This window comes from Protopterus annectens, chromosome 1.part0, assembly GCF_019279795.1.
Source record: "Protopterus annectens isolate FY-2018-M chromosome 1.part0, PAN1.0, whole genome shotgun sequence".
Lineage (NCBI taxonomy): Eukaryota > Metazoa > Chordata > Ceratodontiformes > Protopteridae > Protopterus > Protopterus annectens.
Genome location: NC_056725.1, coordinates 53,646,150 through 53,662,821, shown reverse-complemented (window position 1 = coordinate 53,662,821; position 16,672 = coordinate 53,646,150). Strand labels below are relative to the sequence as shown.

The 16,672-nt window shown below is 39.0% G+C and overlaps 1 protein-coding gene across 6 annotated transcripts in view; it reads left to right on the top strand.

Annotated features, from left to right (window-relative positions):
* LOC122811202 (homeobox protein meis3-like) overlaps positions 1 to 16,672 on the top strand; it is a 524,011-nt gene that overhangs the window by 469,115 nt on the left and 38,224 nt on the right. For 3 of the 6 annotated variants that reach the window (XM_044082923.1, XM_044083174.1, XM_044083092.1), the window contains one exon: positions 2,582 to 2,671. In XM_044082923.1, coding sequence (XP_043938858.1) covers positions 2,582 to 2,671 — 90 coding nt within the window. Of the gene's footprint in view, positions 1 to 2,581; positions 2,672 to 15,379; positions 15,477 to 16,672 lie in introns of all 6 variants that reach the window. The other 3 variants (XM_044083008.1, XM_044083256.1, XM_044083336.1) reach the window with 2 other exon arrangements.

Here is a 16,672-nt window from a genome sequence, read left to right as displayed (position 1 = left end):
GGAGCTATAAGCTATAACTATTCTTTAATCATTGATTATGACTTATTCATAATGTCACATAATTTTCTTTATGCTGACTTATTTACTTTATAACCAGGTGGATCAACATATTTTAATCAAATATTCAAAACAAACCATGTTTAGCAACAACCTGAGCAAACAGCACATTAGTACTCAAAAATAAATAACAATACTAATAGAGATTACAGACAAAACACAGCATATTTGGCACATATTTGTTCTTTGCCTGTTCAAAGAAATTTATTATGAATGCAACTTTTGCTAGCAGAATCGGCAGAAAACAATTAAACGACAATATTAACACACTATATAGTCAATCAAGTGTAGGAGACTTTTTTCCATTTGATAAACATTCCAAAAAAATATTGCTGAAAGTAACTTTCAGAGAAGTAGGTAGCAAGTTTTTTGCAGGTTGGCAATCTTCATTTACACCCCCCACACGCACACACCATCTAAATATAAATAGTAATATCTGCTTCAGACTCAATGACTAATTCTGTGTGGAGTCACAGGAGAGGACACAGGAAAGACAACAACTCAATGAACAAGTCTCCTTTGAGAACTACTCACATTACTAAGGATAGTTTACATGTCAGGGTGTCTGTTCTTTGTCTCAATATTTTGATGAAAGGTGACCTAATTGCATATGATTATTGCTAAAATGATAACTTCAAAAATGGAAAATAAAATTAACAGTTCCATATGGAATTAACCAACAGCATGTGTAACAGTACAGTAACATAAATTCAATACTGCAAATAGATATATGTGTAAAATTAAAAATATACAAATATATTGGGAGGGTCAGTCTAAAGTAGCCAGACATCTTGTTAGAGAATAATACACAAAAACTACCCTGCTTACTAGCCCCTTACTCATGTGAGCTAACCTTAGCCATAACCCTTAACCTAACCTTACACCTACCCCTAACCTTATCCTAATACTACGCATTACATTACTAAATACACTTTGCCTAACACTACCACAGCACAACACAAAAAGACACAGAACACACAAAATACAAATCATGCACAACACCGAATTTGTCCCGTTCCCTAACCCTTACTCTAACCCTAACCCGTGAACACTTGCACATACACACAAGCTGCTATAACATAGTCTTTCACATCTTCAGAACCACCACTTTTTCATTCAAACATTATTTTTCCTGCACACTTCTACTTACCTACACTATAAAAAACTAAGTTCAATGATACGTGATTCACATAAAGGAGCACTCACTTATTTGTGCATTTTCTTGTTTTTATACCTACAAAAACTTTTCAGTCAAATGAATTCCTACATATATATATATATATATATTCATTTATAGGGTTCCCCTTTATAATCTCGAAATACTAAAATCTCGAATTTCAGTATCTTGAAACTATAAAGGCGAACGACTCACAATCCCGAAACCCAAAGGCACGAAACACACAATCACAAACATGCACACACCATACACCACACAACACACACACCATTCTACCCACACCACACAAACTATACAACACTACACTACATGTAAGCAGGGGGGCAAGCACCCCTGCACACACCCCTATTTATATATACCAACTCCGAGATTGCACAAACAGAAAAAAAAAAAACTCACACCCAGACATTCTACAGTCCCTTGCACACACACACACACACACACACACACACACACACACACACACACACACACACACACATACACAAACACCAACACATCCAGCACTCACACTCATACTTCCACCTCCCTACCCTAACCCACATGTACAACTTCCAAAAACACTCACATACACTCACTTACCTTAAATTCCGGACACCATCCCAGCCAAACACTTCACGTAATGTAGGGTAAATGCATAAGTGCGGATTCGAGATATTCGGATTTGCGCTTATGCACTTTCGCTATTTTGAAATTTTGCCTTTATGGTCTCAGGACACTGAAATTCGAGATTTCAGTATTTCGAGATTATAAAGAGGAACCATATATAGATGTAGATATAGATATATGTATGTATGTATGGGCACTAGTGAATATATCGCATATGTGTTATGTTAACATGGCTGACTCGACATTTGATCACTCAATTTCAGGGGCTGTGCAATTTGCCCTTACCCCTATGTTTTTGCTATCTTAAAGTCAGTATATATGATTAGCAGGAGTTGTGGGGGGCAGAGAGGCTTCACTCCTGCAAAAACAATGTTTTTTTTTTTTTTTGAAAGTTTTGCATAGAACTGTGTTGGGTACATTGTTTTTGACCTTTTACTGTCAATATTTTGCAGATGATGTTGGGTGTTTTAGAGTATATGTGGCACATTGTTGCTTTTCTTTCTCATATTAAGAAGCTGAGAGAAAAAATAACACTAAATCTACAGACAGAGTTTGCATAGCCCAAAATTGTCTTTGTTGAAGTGTAATTTGTTTGCATGGATTACATCTTTTCACTTTACCACTAAATCTGTTTTGATAGTACATTTTCTGGTATTAAAGTAAGGAATATGTTTTGGGATATGAAGTATACAGCTCTAGCAGCACAGAGATGCATTATGATTTTTTTCTGTTTTTAAGTAGGTCAGGGTGCACCTTATAGTCCAGATGGGCAGCCCATGGGTGGTTATGTCATGGATGGACAGCAACACATGGGAATACGTCCAGCAGGTAATGGCAAATTGAGCTGTATTCTAAACATATCAACAGTGTTCCTTCTATCTGTCGTATCTTTAGTCAATACCAGTTTCACTCTGAAGAGAAGTATTAAGCTTTTATTTCTGTTTTCATTTTGTTCTCGCATTTTACCATTTCCATATTTATATTCCATCATGTCTTTATTTTATAACAGACTAATATCTTTGCCAGTTGACCTGTGTTGTGGCTGGAAATAGTCCAACTGCAACTCACTTACAATAGATAGATAGGTAGATGGATAAATGAATAAAGTTGTGGACGATGGGACATTTTATCAATAAGTAAATAAATAAATGGCATGTTCTAATAACAGCTATTTCCTGTTTTACTTATGTAAATGCATGTTCCAAATGCAGTTATCTAGAACGAAAGTGCATTGCATTTATGCTGCATCCCTTAGTATGCTGAAATTCTGAGATGTGTCGTCTGATGAAACGTGTACACGGATGTTCTACAGTGTATTCTAAGTAAAACCTACAGTTATAATAAGTGGTTAAACTGTAGCCACTCAGTAGCAGTTAGCAGACATTTTTTAAGGAATGGAATGCCTTTTTGTATAAAATGAGCAAGCATCATCATCTTCTTCTTCTGGCTTTTTCCCGGTTAGGGGTCACCACAGTGGATCAACTGTCCGCTCATGATTGGCAGTGGAGTTTTACGGTGTCGAGTTGCCAGCCCAGCACCCAACCATCTACAGAAGGCACACACATGCATGCACTCATTCCTAGGGCCAATTTAGAGTATCCAATCCACCTACAGCATGTCTTTGGGATGTGGGAGGAAACTGGAGCACCAGGAAGAAACCCACGCGACCACAGGGAGGACATGCAGACTCCACACAGAAGGCACCCCAGCCGAGGATCGAACTGGAGTACCTCTTACTGTGAGGTGACAACGCTAACCGCTGCACCACTTTGGCCGCCCCTAGCAAGCATCATCATCATCTCTTGTATATGATTTGACCATGTTTTCTGGCATTTTCAACATTTTATCTGTAGATGAGATTGCAACCACCACAGGTTCGATTCACTGAATATCTCAATGTGAACTCCTTGAGGTAGCCCAGCTCTAGTATGAATTGTCATTTAGCCAGATATTATCCGATAATGTAAATATGTTACAAAAACAGGCATTATATTGCACTGACATTATTGTTAAATATGTGCAGGTGTTCAGTTGTATAGGATTAAGAGAAATTTACTGAAATATCTGTATTGTTTAAAATTATAATGTAATGACATTATGTAACTGGAGCATGCAAGCTCTCAAGTTTGAGGCAGGGTAATCATTTGGGGTTATAACAGTTATCAGGTCCAGACTTACAGGGACACTGTGGCTCCTTCATGATTATAAGCAATACTTCACTGTATTTTAACACTGTAACAAGGAATCAGTATACATGTATATAAAAGTATAATAGTGGCAACATCAGAAGCAAAGTCATCATCTGGCTACAGAAATCTCATCAAGAAGGAATGATAGATTCTTGTTTAATCTGATGTCACCCCTACACAGTCTTATCTGCTAATGTACCACAGATTCCAAAGCCAGAGAGATGAGCAAATCAGGCTTGGAGGGGATTAATTATCCTTTTGAATGTAATACTGATGGTGTACTCTTTGCAACTATTCCACATATCTCTGATCATGAGCCAGACAGTGTGTATTAGTCAACCAGCACAATAACTTAAGCACAGAATTGAACATCTGTATCAGTCATGCTAGCCTCTCCCAAAGTCTTTAACAAGGTTATCACTGTAGCGCTCTTAAACTTTTTTGAAATTAATATACCTTTTTGAAAGTTGGATATTTACAATATAGAGACATAACAGGAAAATAGAAGAGCAAGAAATGATTAATTCATCTGCACATCATTTTGAACTGGTAGACGACACTATACCTGAATGAATTTTCACACATACACACACACACACACACACACACACACACACACACACACACACACACACACACACACACACACACACACTGGCACACTAGCCAACCTATCCCTTAAACATTTATAAAAGAAAAAATAATATAAGAAAGTGTTGCACCATGACTTTTTGGGAACAAGCAATGTGTGTGTGATCAAAACATGCTAGAAATACCCGATGTACACTAGAGGTTAAACCCTATTCTCCACAAATGACACAGTGCACACATCAGAATGCATAATAAAAATTAAATGACAGAAAAAAAAGATATATGACAGAACATACCAAAAGCTTACAAAAACTGGAAGTGCTACTTCATATCTTAAGAAACTCTATGTGGTTCATGCTGTCTCACTCCACAGCAATCACTGTTAGTGAGGGACTGGACAGACCTAATACTGTCTGTATCATTGTCCAGTGGGCATGGGCAACATGCAAATAATTCAATTCATAACTCAACCCTTAGCCCGAAGGGATTGCCAAACAGAGTACAGGAGATGCCTGCAGTGTTGAAATGGGAGTGGCTTTATTAACACAGCGTAACTTTTGGGCCTTGTGGTGTTACCCTTCTCTTTGGTTCAGAGCAGAAATCCTTGTTTTAACCTGATAAATGTAAAGGTCTGGAAGATTGTGCCTTCAGAGAGAATTAAGTTGTCATAATGGAAGTTGGCAGAATCCATTCTGCCCAATAAAATGAATTATAGTTTTAATGCCTGCAAGCATTAGAATTCAACAAGACAGAGAGCCGAAAAATGGAGTTTAAAATTCTTAGAACACATAAATCTTTACAGTGTTAACACTTTCCTAGAAGAACAGGACTGGCTGATCCAAAATTTACAAGAACTATTTTCCATCCCTCCCTTTATTCAGATTATCTTTGAACTACCCCCCCTTGTTTTTCCTTAAATCCATTGAATCAGACACACATATCCCTTGGGTGCCCATTAAAGACCCTTCAAATCCTGGCTAATTGGATGGGTATTCGTAAATTCACCCCCCCTGCAGGATTGGCACAGTCCTCTTGGAGACTGGAGGTGCAGTCTAGAGTGGGAACTGGCACGGCATAATGATGGCAAAACTCAGTGGCATTGAACGTGCTATGATTCCTAGTACCAGTCATTACTCACGTGTTTGTCTCCCCCAGTAATGGGATAAAACACTGGCTTAATAATACTATGCATGTAAATGGAAAAGGTACCATATGTATATCTGTGGCTTTTAATGTACGTTTCAGAATTACTGACCATATTACTGAGCAAAACTAGTATATATTGGGCACAAGTAAATACTTTTAGCATGCCATTCACACAGCTAATTGCTTAAATACTGTAGCATTTCCTTTTTAGTTTATAATAATAGTTCCAGAGTGAGAGAAAGAGAGAAAGAGAGGCATAGAGCATACCCATGATGTGTATAATTTAAGATATCAAAAAGCAGTAGGACAACTCAGTTGTATTTCATTTGCCATAGATAGATTCTGGTCGAGGGCTCTAATGTACACCCCAGATTGTGGGGTAATCCCCTTGTATACAAAATGACTATAGGATAATCTCACCTTATCAACACTCTCTATTGAGGGGATCATCCAAATTCATAGCACACTTGCTAAAGCATAACACTTTGAGTATTGCAGTAGTCATATTGCTTATTTTCATAACAAGTGCAAGTGCAGTATCTGTCTGCTTGGGATGACATGGTCGACAGACCATGATGCTTTGCCACAGATGGCCTGCACCTGTCGCTCCTGGGATTCCAGATACTGGCTAAGGCTCTTGCTGCCCCTATAGTGCCTTTTTTAGGCAGGGTTCAAATAACAAATTCAATACCATAAAAGGAACAGGCAAGCAAAAACTGAGGGTAATGCTACTCAATGCTAGAAGTCTAAATCTCAAAATGCACTCACTCGAGGCACTCTTTAAAATGGAGAACATTGATATCTGTGTAGTGACTGAGACCTGGTTCAAGGCTCCGGAGAGCACCACTGCACTACCAGGCTATAACTCATACCACACTTTTTGGCCATATAACCTGGACCAAAACACCAAAGGCAGAGGTGTGTCCATATTCATTAAGGATATCCACACCTCCAGGCTAGTTGCTCAGCATAATGCATCCAAGGTTATCCAAGTGCAACTAACTCTGGGCAAAACTGCAATCCAATTTGTAGCTTGCTACAGATCCCACCATGCCCCAGGATCACCACTCCTCTTTTCTTGATGTACTGGAAAATATTAGGGTTCAACCAAACACCCTAATAATGGGCGACTTCAACTACCCCACCATTAACTGGGAAAACTACTTGTGTACCAACTCCTTAACTCAACGCTTTCTGGAATTCATAAACTCCAATGCCCTAGATCAACTTATCCACAGCCCCACCAGGGGCAACAATATCCTAGATCTAGTCATTACCAACATGAGTGACCAGTGTTCCACACCTGAAATCAACTCCTCGTTGGTCCGATCCGACCATAAGCTTATCACCCTTGATATCCACATCCTGCCCCCACCCCCCATTAAGGAAACCACAGTAAAAAATTTCTCCAAAGCCAACTTCATGCTTCTTAAGACAGAAGTGATGAACTTCATGACACCCATGCAGATGGACAATACAGTTACAACTGCCGAATCCTACACAAATGCAGTCTATAAGCACTTACATGAGTGCATGGATTGTGCTATCCCAAACAGAATCAAGACGCTATCCTCCAAAAAAAGGAAGCCAATCTGGTGGTCCCCTGCCATAAACAAACTGTACAACAGAAGGAAGAAACTGTTGCAAAAGAGAGTAAAATCCCATGAGTGGAGGAGCTCCCTGGTCAGCCTCAGTAAGAAGGTGAGATCCCTTATAAGATCCTCCAAAGATAGCTACGAAAACAAAATCACCACTAAATCCAAGGACAACCACAAAGCATTCTATAGCTATGTCAAGAATCTAGATGGCAACACCCAGATCTGCTCTGAGTTACAGCACAAAGGCACAAAAATTACAGAACCAACTGATATTGCCAACATCCTGGCAGATAGGTTCAGTGCTAACTTTACGCCCCTCTCACCCCCTAAAGGGACTATATCTATACAGGAAGACTGCAGAGTCCCTGTAATCACAACTATGCAGGTAAAAGCTGCACTCTCTAAAGCCAAAAACAGAGCATCCATGGGACCGGAAAACATCCCAGGCTGCGTTTTACACGAACTTCAGAATGAACTGGCTCCCCACTTAAGCACCATGTTCAATAATAGCCTTGCATCAGGCTTTGTGCCCACTGAATGGCGCGCAGCAACAGTTATCCCTCTCCACAAAGGGGGAGCCACCACTGATCTTGGGAACTATCGACCTATTAGCCTGATGAGCCTGGTCTGCAAGGCCATGGAATGTATCATCATGGAATTCATAAACAAAGACATTGGTAACCTCCAAACTCTGGATCCTACCCAGTTCGGGTTTGTGAAAGGCAGATCATACTTCCTTAATCTGATCGACTTCTTTGAGGCAGTCACCGAAGCCATGGATGAGCGTAAGGTGGTTCACACAGCCAATCTTGACCTCGCCAAGACTTTCAACACCATCCCCCATTCTGGAATTATAAATAAATTCACTAAACTAGGTATAAATCCCTACGTCACAAGATGGGTTGCCAACTGGCTCACTGACAGAACCCACACACTGTAAAAGTTGCAGACTCCAAATCTGACCTCAAAGCAATGACAAGTGGAGTACCACAGGGTTCCATCCTAGGACCTCTCCTGTTTGGTATCTACTTCTCTGAAGTACAGGCTAACACAGATGGCCTCTGGCTAACGAAGTTCGCAGATGACTGCAAACTAAGAGCCATAGTCAAGTCCCCAAATGATGTGGACATCCTACAGAAGGGCCTCACTGAGGCAGATGCCTGGTGTCAGAGCCATGGCCTCAAGCTCAATGCCAAAAAGTGCAGTGTCATCCCCTTTGGTAAAAACTCTGTACCCATGAACTACCACATAGGCAGCAATCTACTTAACACCGAATGCGTGATAAGAGACCTTGGGACCCAAGTCGACAGTAGTCTCTCCTTTGATCGCCACAGTAGTCAGGAAATCCTTCTATGTGGCACACCTCATCATAAAAGGTTTCTCATCCAGAAAAAAGAGGTCATTGTTTCCCTCTACTCGACACTCATTAGATCCATTATAGAGTACAACACCCTTTTTGGAATGTACCTCACAAGACATCTGCAACAGCTGGAAAGGCCACAGAAGTACCTCACAAAGAAGATTACTGGCCTCAAACAAATACCCTACACTGACCACCTCAAAAAACTCCAGCTTTACTCCGTAGCATATCTCCTACTCCAAGGTGATCTCTGCCTAACATATAAAGCTATGTCAAACCCAGAGCTGTTGGACATGCTACACCTAAAGAAATCCCAATCCCTCCAAGCTACATGCTCTAGGGACCTAAACCTCGTCACCACATTAAACAGGACAAGCTGTTGGGATAGATTCCTGTCCCAGAGACTTCCCATACTCTGAAACAGGCTACCCATCTATGTCAAGCAAAGTTCTTCTTTAGCACTCTTCAAGAAAAATCTTGATGAGTGAATGAGAAATAGGAAATACACCCTGGGGATCACGTCTGTGTCTCCGCTTGACAGTGGCACAGGAAAATAACTTTCTTGGGTGGCGTAAGCTATGGAACCTTGCTGGCTAGGCTTATGTAGGCCCTTAGGCCGATAGCCTAGTACCTGCCTATGAACCTATGAACTATTGCTCGTATGTGTGTCTTTTTTATAAGTTGCCTAAATGCACAGCTCCTGTGACAAAGAACAAGTCAGACTTTATGCTGCCCACTAGTGATCTCTCTGTCTTTAAGGCGCAACAACCTCCATGAGAATAGAAAGTATGACTGGGGGCTGAGGGGGGTCTCCTCATGCTGCATGCAGGAAGCTTGTCTATTGCAAAAAATATTTGCAAATGGGTGCATTTGCTGATGTTATTCAAGCCATTGAGGAGCAATCATATGCCATATGGATGGTGTAGATATTTGACAAGGGTGTCTGTTTCAGCCATACCTATGAAGAGATACATAGATGGATAGATGGATAAATAGATAGATAGATAGATAGATAGATAGATAGATAGATAGATAGATAGATAGATAGATAGATAGATAGACAGACGTGTGCATGATTTAATTGGAAGAAATTTGACAAGGGTGTCTGTTTCAGCCATACCTATAAAGAGATACATAGATGGATAGATAGATAGATAGATAGATAGATAGATAGATAGATAGATAGATAGATAGATAGATAGACAGACAGACAGACGTGTGCATGATTTAATTGGAAGAAATTTGACAAGGGTGTCTGTTTCAGCCATACCTATAAAGAGATACATAGATGGATAGATGGATAAATAGATAGATAGATAGATAGATAGATAGATAGATAGATAGATAGATAGATAAATAGATAGATAGATAGATAGACAGACAGACGTGTGCATGATTTAATTGGAAGAAATTTGTGTTCAGTGTTCTAATATGCAATCACAAATGTCTGATTTTTTTTGCCTTTTGTCTTAAGAACAAGGTTGTGGTTTCTAAAATAATTCAATTTTCTCAGAGTCAATATAATTAAATAGCAAAATGGTTTAAAAATGAAATGTGAAATTTTGGTTATTGTTGTTTCACACTAAGTTTGCTGAGTAGCAATCAGTCGGTTATGAAACTTCTGCCTCTGGGTGTACATTGCAATACTTAATTTAGGCTTTACTTTTTTATTGAATTTTTGAAACTTATGATTGATGGTTTAATGCAAAAAAACTACAATATTGGCCTTATGTTTTTGTGTGCTATATATGAACAGAATTAGGTCTAAAGCGATTATCTGATCCTAAAGCTTCCGAGAGCTTGACTTATTAGAAAGGAGCTGTGCAGGAAGATATTTTCTCACTGTACCTAGGGTATTTAATGTAAAATAAGAGATAATTATGTCTTTTATTCTTAATTACTCTCATTTTTGACATTAGTTTGGAGGTTAAGCATAACAATAATAATCGAGACCTCTAGATGATATTGATAATAATGGAAAAACGAAAGGGATTACAGAATGGTGCCGCATTAAAGGTGTGATGGGAGCCAAAAGTAAAGACTGGGAGACATGGTTGAGATGTGTTCAGAATATGGGGCTGCAATTTGTTTCAGAGAATTTCGGGATGAAAGAGGAGGATAAAATCTGCAGAGATTCAGGGGAGTGTGTGGACCTAGACATAGTAGGGTTTTGGCTGTCAGGAGAGAAACAATGCAGACTGCTATTAGAAAGGTGGCAAAAGAAAGCTGATAGATAGGATTGGGTGGAAATAGCTAATGAAAATAGGACATAATCAAAGTCATCAGAAGAGAATGGACATGTCATGGCATAAGTAAGATGAAGGTAGAGAGTGGGAGATGCGGCCATGAAAAAGAGAGCATAAGAAGAAGGAACCAAAGGTGGAAAGATGGCTGCAGCGAGCAATACAAAATAATGAGGGGTGATAGTGTTTAAGGTAGCTATGTGGGAACTGACTCTGAAAAGAAACCTTAAAGGAATTTGGTTTACAGTAGCAGTCAGGAAATGGCAGAATTACATGGCAAGATGGACAGGCAGTGGAAAGGTCTTATTGAAAGACAACAAGAGAGAGAGATGGGAAGGGAGTAAAGTATAGCAAAGGCAGTGAGTCAACCAGCACAGATAAGGAAAAGGGCTGGCTGGTGGAGATGGAGAAGGTGAGGCTGCAGTGGAGAGAGGTAGCAGTAAGAGTGAGGAAGTGAATGACAAGTACTCTGTGAGCAAGGAATATGCATTTGGTAATTTGAGGCCCAAACATGGGGCGGAGGGGATTAACAGCAATGCAAGGAAAAAAAAGGAGACTCTATATTAAAGTATAACTGATCTCAAGGCTTAACATTTAGTAAGGTATATGAGAAGGTTACCAAAGTCATCATGGAAGGTGATGACCATACACACGTCATGTGCCATATAGGCAGTAATGGCCTGTCAAAGGAGACAGTTGAGTTCTTTATAAAGAAAATTAAGAAAGTGATTGAAAGATGCCAGGATGGGGGCGGGTGGTAGTAATAGCTTTTATTGGAAATGTAAGCTGACTGGTTCAGTTGACACAGGAGAAAAGCTTAGGACAGGCAATAAGAGGTAAGCAACTTGGCAGACTAACCAGCTCAGTGCCAGTGATCAATTCTATTTTGCTGAAAGGAGAATTAGAAAGGCACATCTCAAGACGTTTCCTTTTACACTAAGATTTAAATGAGAGATGCACAGAAGCAAAAGGTGACACATGTTCAGGTTGTAGAAATAAGGAAAATGGACAGAGTTTTACAGCAATAAATATGGGTGAAATGGAGCATGACTGGAGAGTATTACTATGTACTGGCAGGATTCTAGGTAGGAAGATGAAAGAGTTCCAAGCAGTGCTACAGAATAGTTGGACAGACATTATGACATCACACATGTTGGCCAATGAAAAGGGTGATTCACAGAGTCAACTAGTATCTGTTGTCCTGAAGTGTCAGATAAGAGAAGGATGGAGGGAGGAAACTAATCTACATGAAATCAAGGCATCAAATGTGAGATTAAAGAAGCAGAGAAACTATCCTAAGAAGATGAAAAAGAAGGAGGATTAAGTATCAGAATCTAAAGTACACAACCAGGTTGCCAAAACAGAGGGAGGAAGGAAGAGTTCTGGCAGATTGAGACAATTTATCAGCCCCAAAATTCTCAAAGGAGAAGGATAAGAGATTTGCAGAGAAGAGAAAGAGAGCAGGAAATGACTGATATCTTGAACAGTGAAGGGGTTAAGTCAGTTGGTGAAGGACAGTGCCAGAAAATATAGAACTGTAGGTGTAGTCCTGTGCAAAATGGAGAGGATCAAGAATGTTCAGGTGAAGGCACTGTTAGCCAAAAGTGATCACGCCACTGTCCAGTTTAGACAGCTGGAGAAAGATAAGAACACAGTGCCAAAGACGATGTGGATGGCATTTTTAGTGAGTGGATTATACTGAATTATAGAAGAGAAACTAGGTTGATTTAATTTAGAGGGTGTAAACTAGGCAACACTGTGACATGGAGATAAGGCTGGAATGTGACTCAGATATCCTAGTATTCATTACTGACCTGGACATAGGACAAGCGGACTGGGGAGGGTGTAAGTGAACAGCTGATACTAAGCAAAAGGTAAAAGTTCTACTCAAAATGGATAAACTGTGATGCTCCTCAGTGGTCTGTACCTGATGCTTTTAAGGCTTCTTTGAAATCATCTGTATATTCTGGTGTTCTGAGGTCTGTGGGGATAAGTAAGAATTACAAGAAAAACTAGCCAAGCTAGATTTTCCACTGTGTGATTCCTTAATCTCTTTTAGTAGAGGCACATAGGATATATGCAAATGACCCCTTAAGGACATCAGGTGTTTCAGCTATATGGCAGTTCTGAATGCCCATGACATTTTTCTTTTTAAGTCTGTTCTGGACAAATTCAGCCGAATAAAGCCAAATCCCACTAGCTGGGGACACGCATGCTTCAGCCTTCTTATACCCTAATGGTTATGGCTGTCAGCTGGGTATGACAACCCTGTGTTTCTAAAGGTCAGTCAAACAGTCCACTTATGCTATGCTGATGAGCCATAAGAAGGCTGAAACATGTATGTCCACAGCTGGTGGGGTTTGGCTTTATTGGCTTGAATTTGTCCATAGCAAACTTAAAAAGAAAAAAGTCATGAGTATTCAGAACTGCCATATAGCTGAAACACCTGATGTCCATATGGGGTCATTTTTATATATAGCATGTGCCTCTAATACAAGAGGTTTAAGGAATCACATAGTGGAAACTCTAGCTTAGCTAGTTTTTTTCTTGTAGTTTTTACAGTTTGCTTTTTCTGTGTGACCTTTTTGCGCATTGTTTTAGTTTGTTAGTTGGGATATTTTGCAGACACCCTAATGGTTATAGACATCAGCTGGGTACAGCAACCCTGTGTTTCTAAAAGTTAGCCAAACTGTCCACTTATGCTGTGCTGATGAGGCCATAAGAAGGCTAAAACATGCATGTCCACAGCAAGTGCGGTTTGGCTTTATTGGCCTAATTTGTCCATAACAGACACAACAGACTTAAAAAGAAAATAGTCATGGGCATTTAGAACTGCCATATAGCTAAAACAACTGATGTCCTTAAGAGGTCATTTGCATATACCCCATGTGCATCTAATACAAGAGGTTTGAGGTCTGTGGAGATAGCAAAATGAGAAGCACTGGTATTGCTGCATTTTTTCTGGTGAAGTTCTTAGATTCACAATAAAGGAGTGAAACTGCTAATCCATTTGGTGTCTTTTCAGAATTGTGCTGGTAGCAGTCTTTTGAGTAAGTTTTTTGTGGATATTCAGTTTTACCTTACTTCCTTGATGAATCCGTTATTAGTTTACTTTGATAAGGTATTGTAGATACTGCAATGTATGGTGGGAAATAGACTTAGGAAAAATAAAGAAAACATTATGCAAATATAAAGATGGCTAAAACTTGCATTAAGAACATAGTAAGTACGCTACCATGTCCTCTACAAATATACTGCCCTGCTGATACATATAAAATATATAAGATAAAAAAAAGATTCACTAAGTAAAATTAATGACAGCCAATTAAGCAATATTGAATAAGGGATGCTTACAGGTAGAATGGAAGGAAATACAATTGTCTGGTTTCCTAACCTGTTGTGTACATTCATATCTCTTTAGTTATACAGACTATGTATAATGTCATACGAGAACTGTAGTATGAATTATTAAAAAAGTGTCTAATGAAGAAATAATGACAAATGTATTTCAAAGATTTAGTTTTACGGACTTTTAACCTTAAATGCATATTTTCAACATTTTTTAAATCTTGAGTTCTGTTAAAAGATATACCATGCTTTCCTTTTTTTACATCACTCCAATTTTTTAGTTTTATAACAAACTTAGGAAAACAATGCTATGTATATGTATGCTATGTCCTGATATGTTGCTCATTTTTGCTATGAGAGTGTATTAGTTCATATCATTTTCAGCAGCATGCTTCCTCATGTACAAACAAAAAAGCTACATTTTCTTGAGAGAAGCAATACAATATGAACTAATTTAAATATAACGTGGCATTAAAAAAGAGGCAATGCTTAGAGAAGGTCTCTTTAATATGATCATTCAGCACTCAGGTGTTTTTGAAATAATTCCTGGATTCACAGAATGGGGGTAATGCGGATTAAATACAAATCTAAAATATATGTTGTACTCGATTACCAGATTGGTTTGTAAATGTAACTCTAGTTGCATCCCTTGAAGCTAGGAATGAATTCAGAAATACCCAGTATTTGTATGATCACATTAAGGAGTGTTTTTCTAAATGCCATCTGTTTCTCAATGCACTCAAGATATTTTATTTGCATACTAGAGCCTTTTAAAAGCCAGCAAAGTGACAAAACTCAGCATGTAAGTTGCCTATTTGCCTTATCACTACCAGCTGATATTGTACTATATTTTAGGTAGATAAATGCATAGTTTATCTCAATAACCAAGTGTTTAATAACAGAAGTCTTCCTGGTTTGCTGCTGAGAACCATTTTAATTGATCCAGGACTGTGCGTATGTACTGGGTGACCATGACATGTAATTCCTTATGAGATATGTTTTTGAAGCGTTATTATTTTCTGCATGATTGGCCCCTTCTCAGTTGTGTGTCTTCCTCCTAGGGCCTATAGGTGGAATGGGCATGGCAATGGGCATGGAGGGCCAGTGGCACTACATGTAGCCCTCACCTCGCTTACCTCGTTACTGACGCTGGGGGAAGTAAGTATTCTCCCTCTTTGGAGATCATTCTCTTATTTCTGCTCATCCCCTCACTTGCATCTCTCTCTCTTTCTCTGCACTCCTGCCACACTCACTAGTGTTACACATTGCTTCTAACCTTAGTGGCTGACTCCTGCTCATGTCTTCCTGCAGCATGCTCTGTGACGTACATGTTCCCTGCTAAATACACATATATATATATATATATATATAAACACTGGGCCCTATTCACTAGCTCGTAGCACGCTGCTGCTAATTAAGCCTTAGTACAAAACAGCTGGCTCATAAAATTAACATCAAGGTGCTAAAAAATACCAGTCCACAAACTGCAAAAGGCATGGCAGAGTTAGCTTTCTTACACAATACGACAGTTCACTGAAACTGTGTTTTTTTCTTCTTCTTTAGAAAGTTGTCATACTTTGTTATGGGAGACTGCAGTTTGTTTCACTATGTTAGCTACAAAAATTCTACATTTTTTTAAATAAAGCCTACATGCATACATTTACTGAAAAGAAATTGGCTGTTAATGATATAAGTATTTTAAAATGTTTAAATTAAAATAAAAATAGTTGGTTTAGAAAATAATTTGTCTTTACAGACTAGAAATTGAATACCCAAAAAGAACATGTTGCTACTTCATGCAAATGATCTGCAGATTCATTGCAACGATGAAATGGGACAGACTGATAAAAATAACTAGGACAGGGTGATACATGCGTGCATCCTCTTGTGATCACGCCATATGTTGCATTCAGCACTTACTCACATGACTTTCTGTGCTCAGTGTTAAAGCAACAGGACCACAAATGTGTGGCTGTTCTGAAAGTTAGCCAGAGTGTAATCTTTTAGTCCTTTCAGATGCAAAGCTCATAATTTGTGTACTCTTTCCTAGAGAACATTCTACATGCTGCAGTAATGGTTACAAAACGGTGAACTGGGAAATCCATGTCCATGTCTCTCATTACCCAGATGCTTTCTGTACCCGGGAATTAATCAGCTCAGTTTTCTGCTTTGAGTGTAGAGAGCTGAAAATATAAGTAGCAGTTATCACCCACACAGAAGAAGTATTGTAGTTTGTATTTTTATAATGGTAGATGAATTTGAACATTACAATAATAATATCAGATTCATGCCACCAAATGTTCTTATATGCCTGCTTACTGAGAATGTGAGTGGGATCAATATTGTTTGTTTTT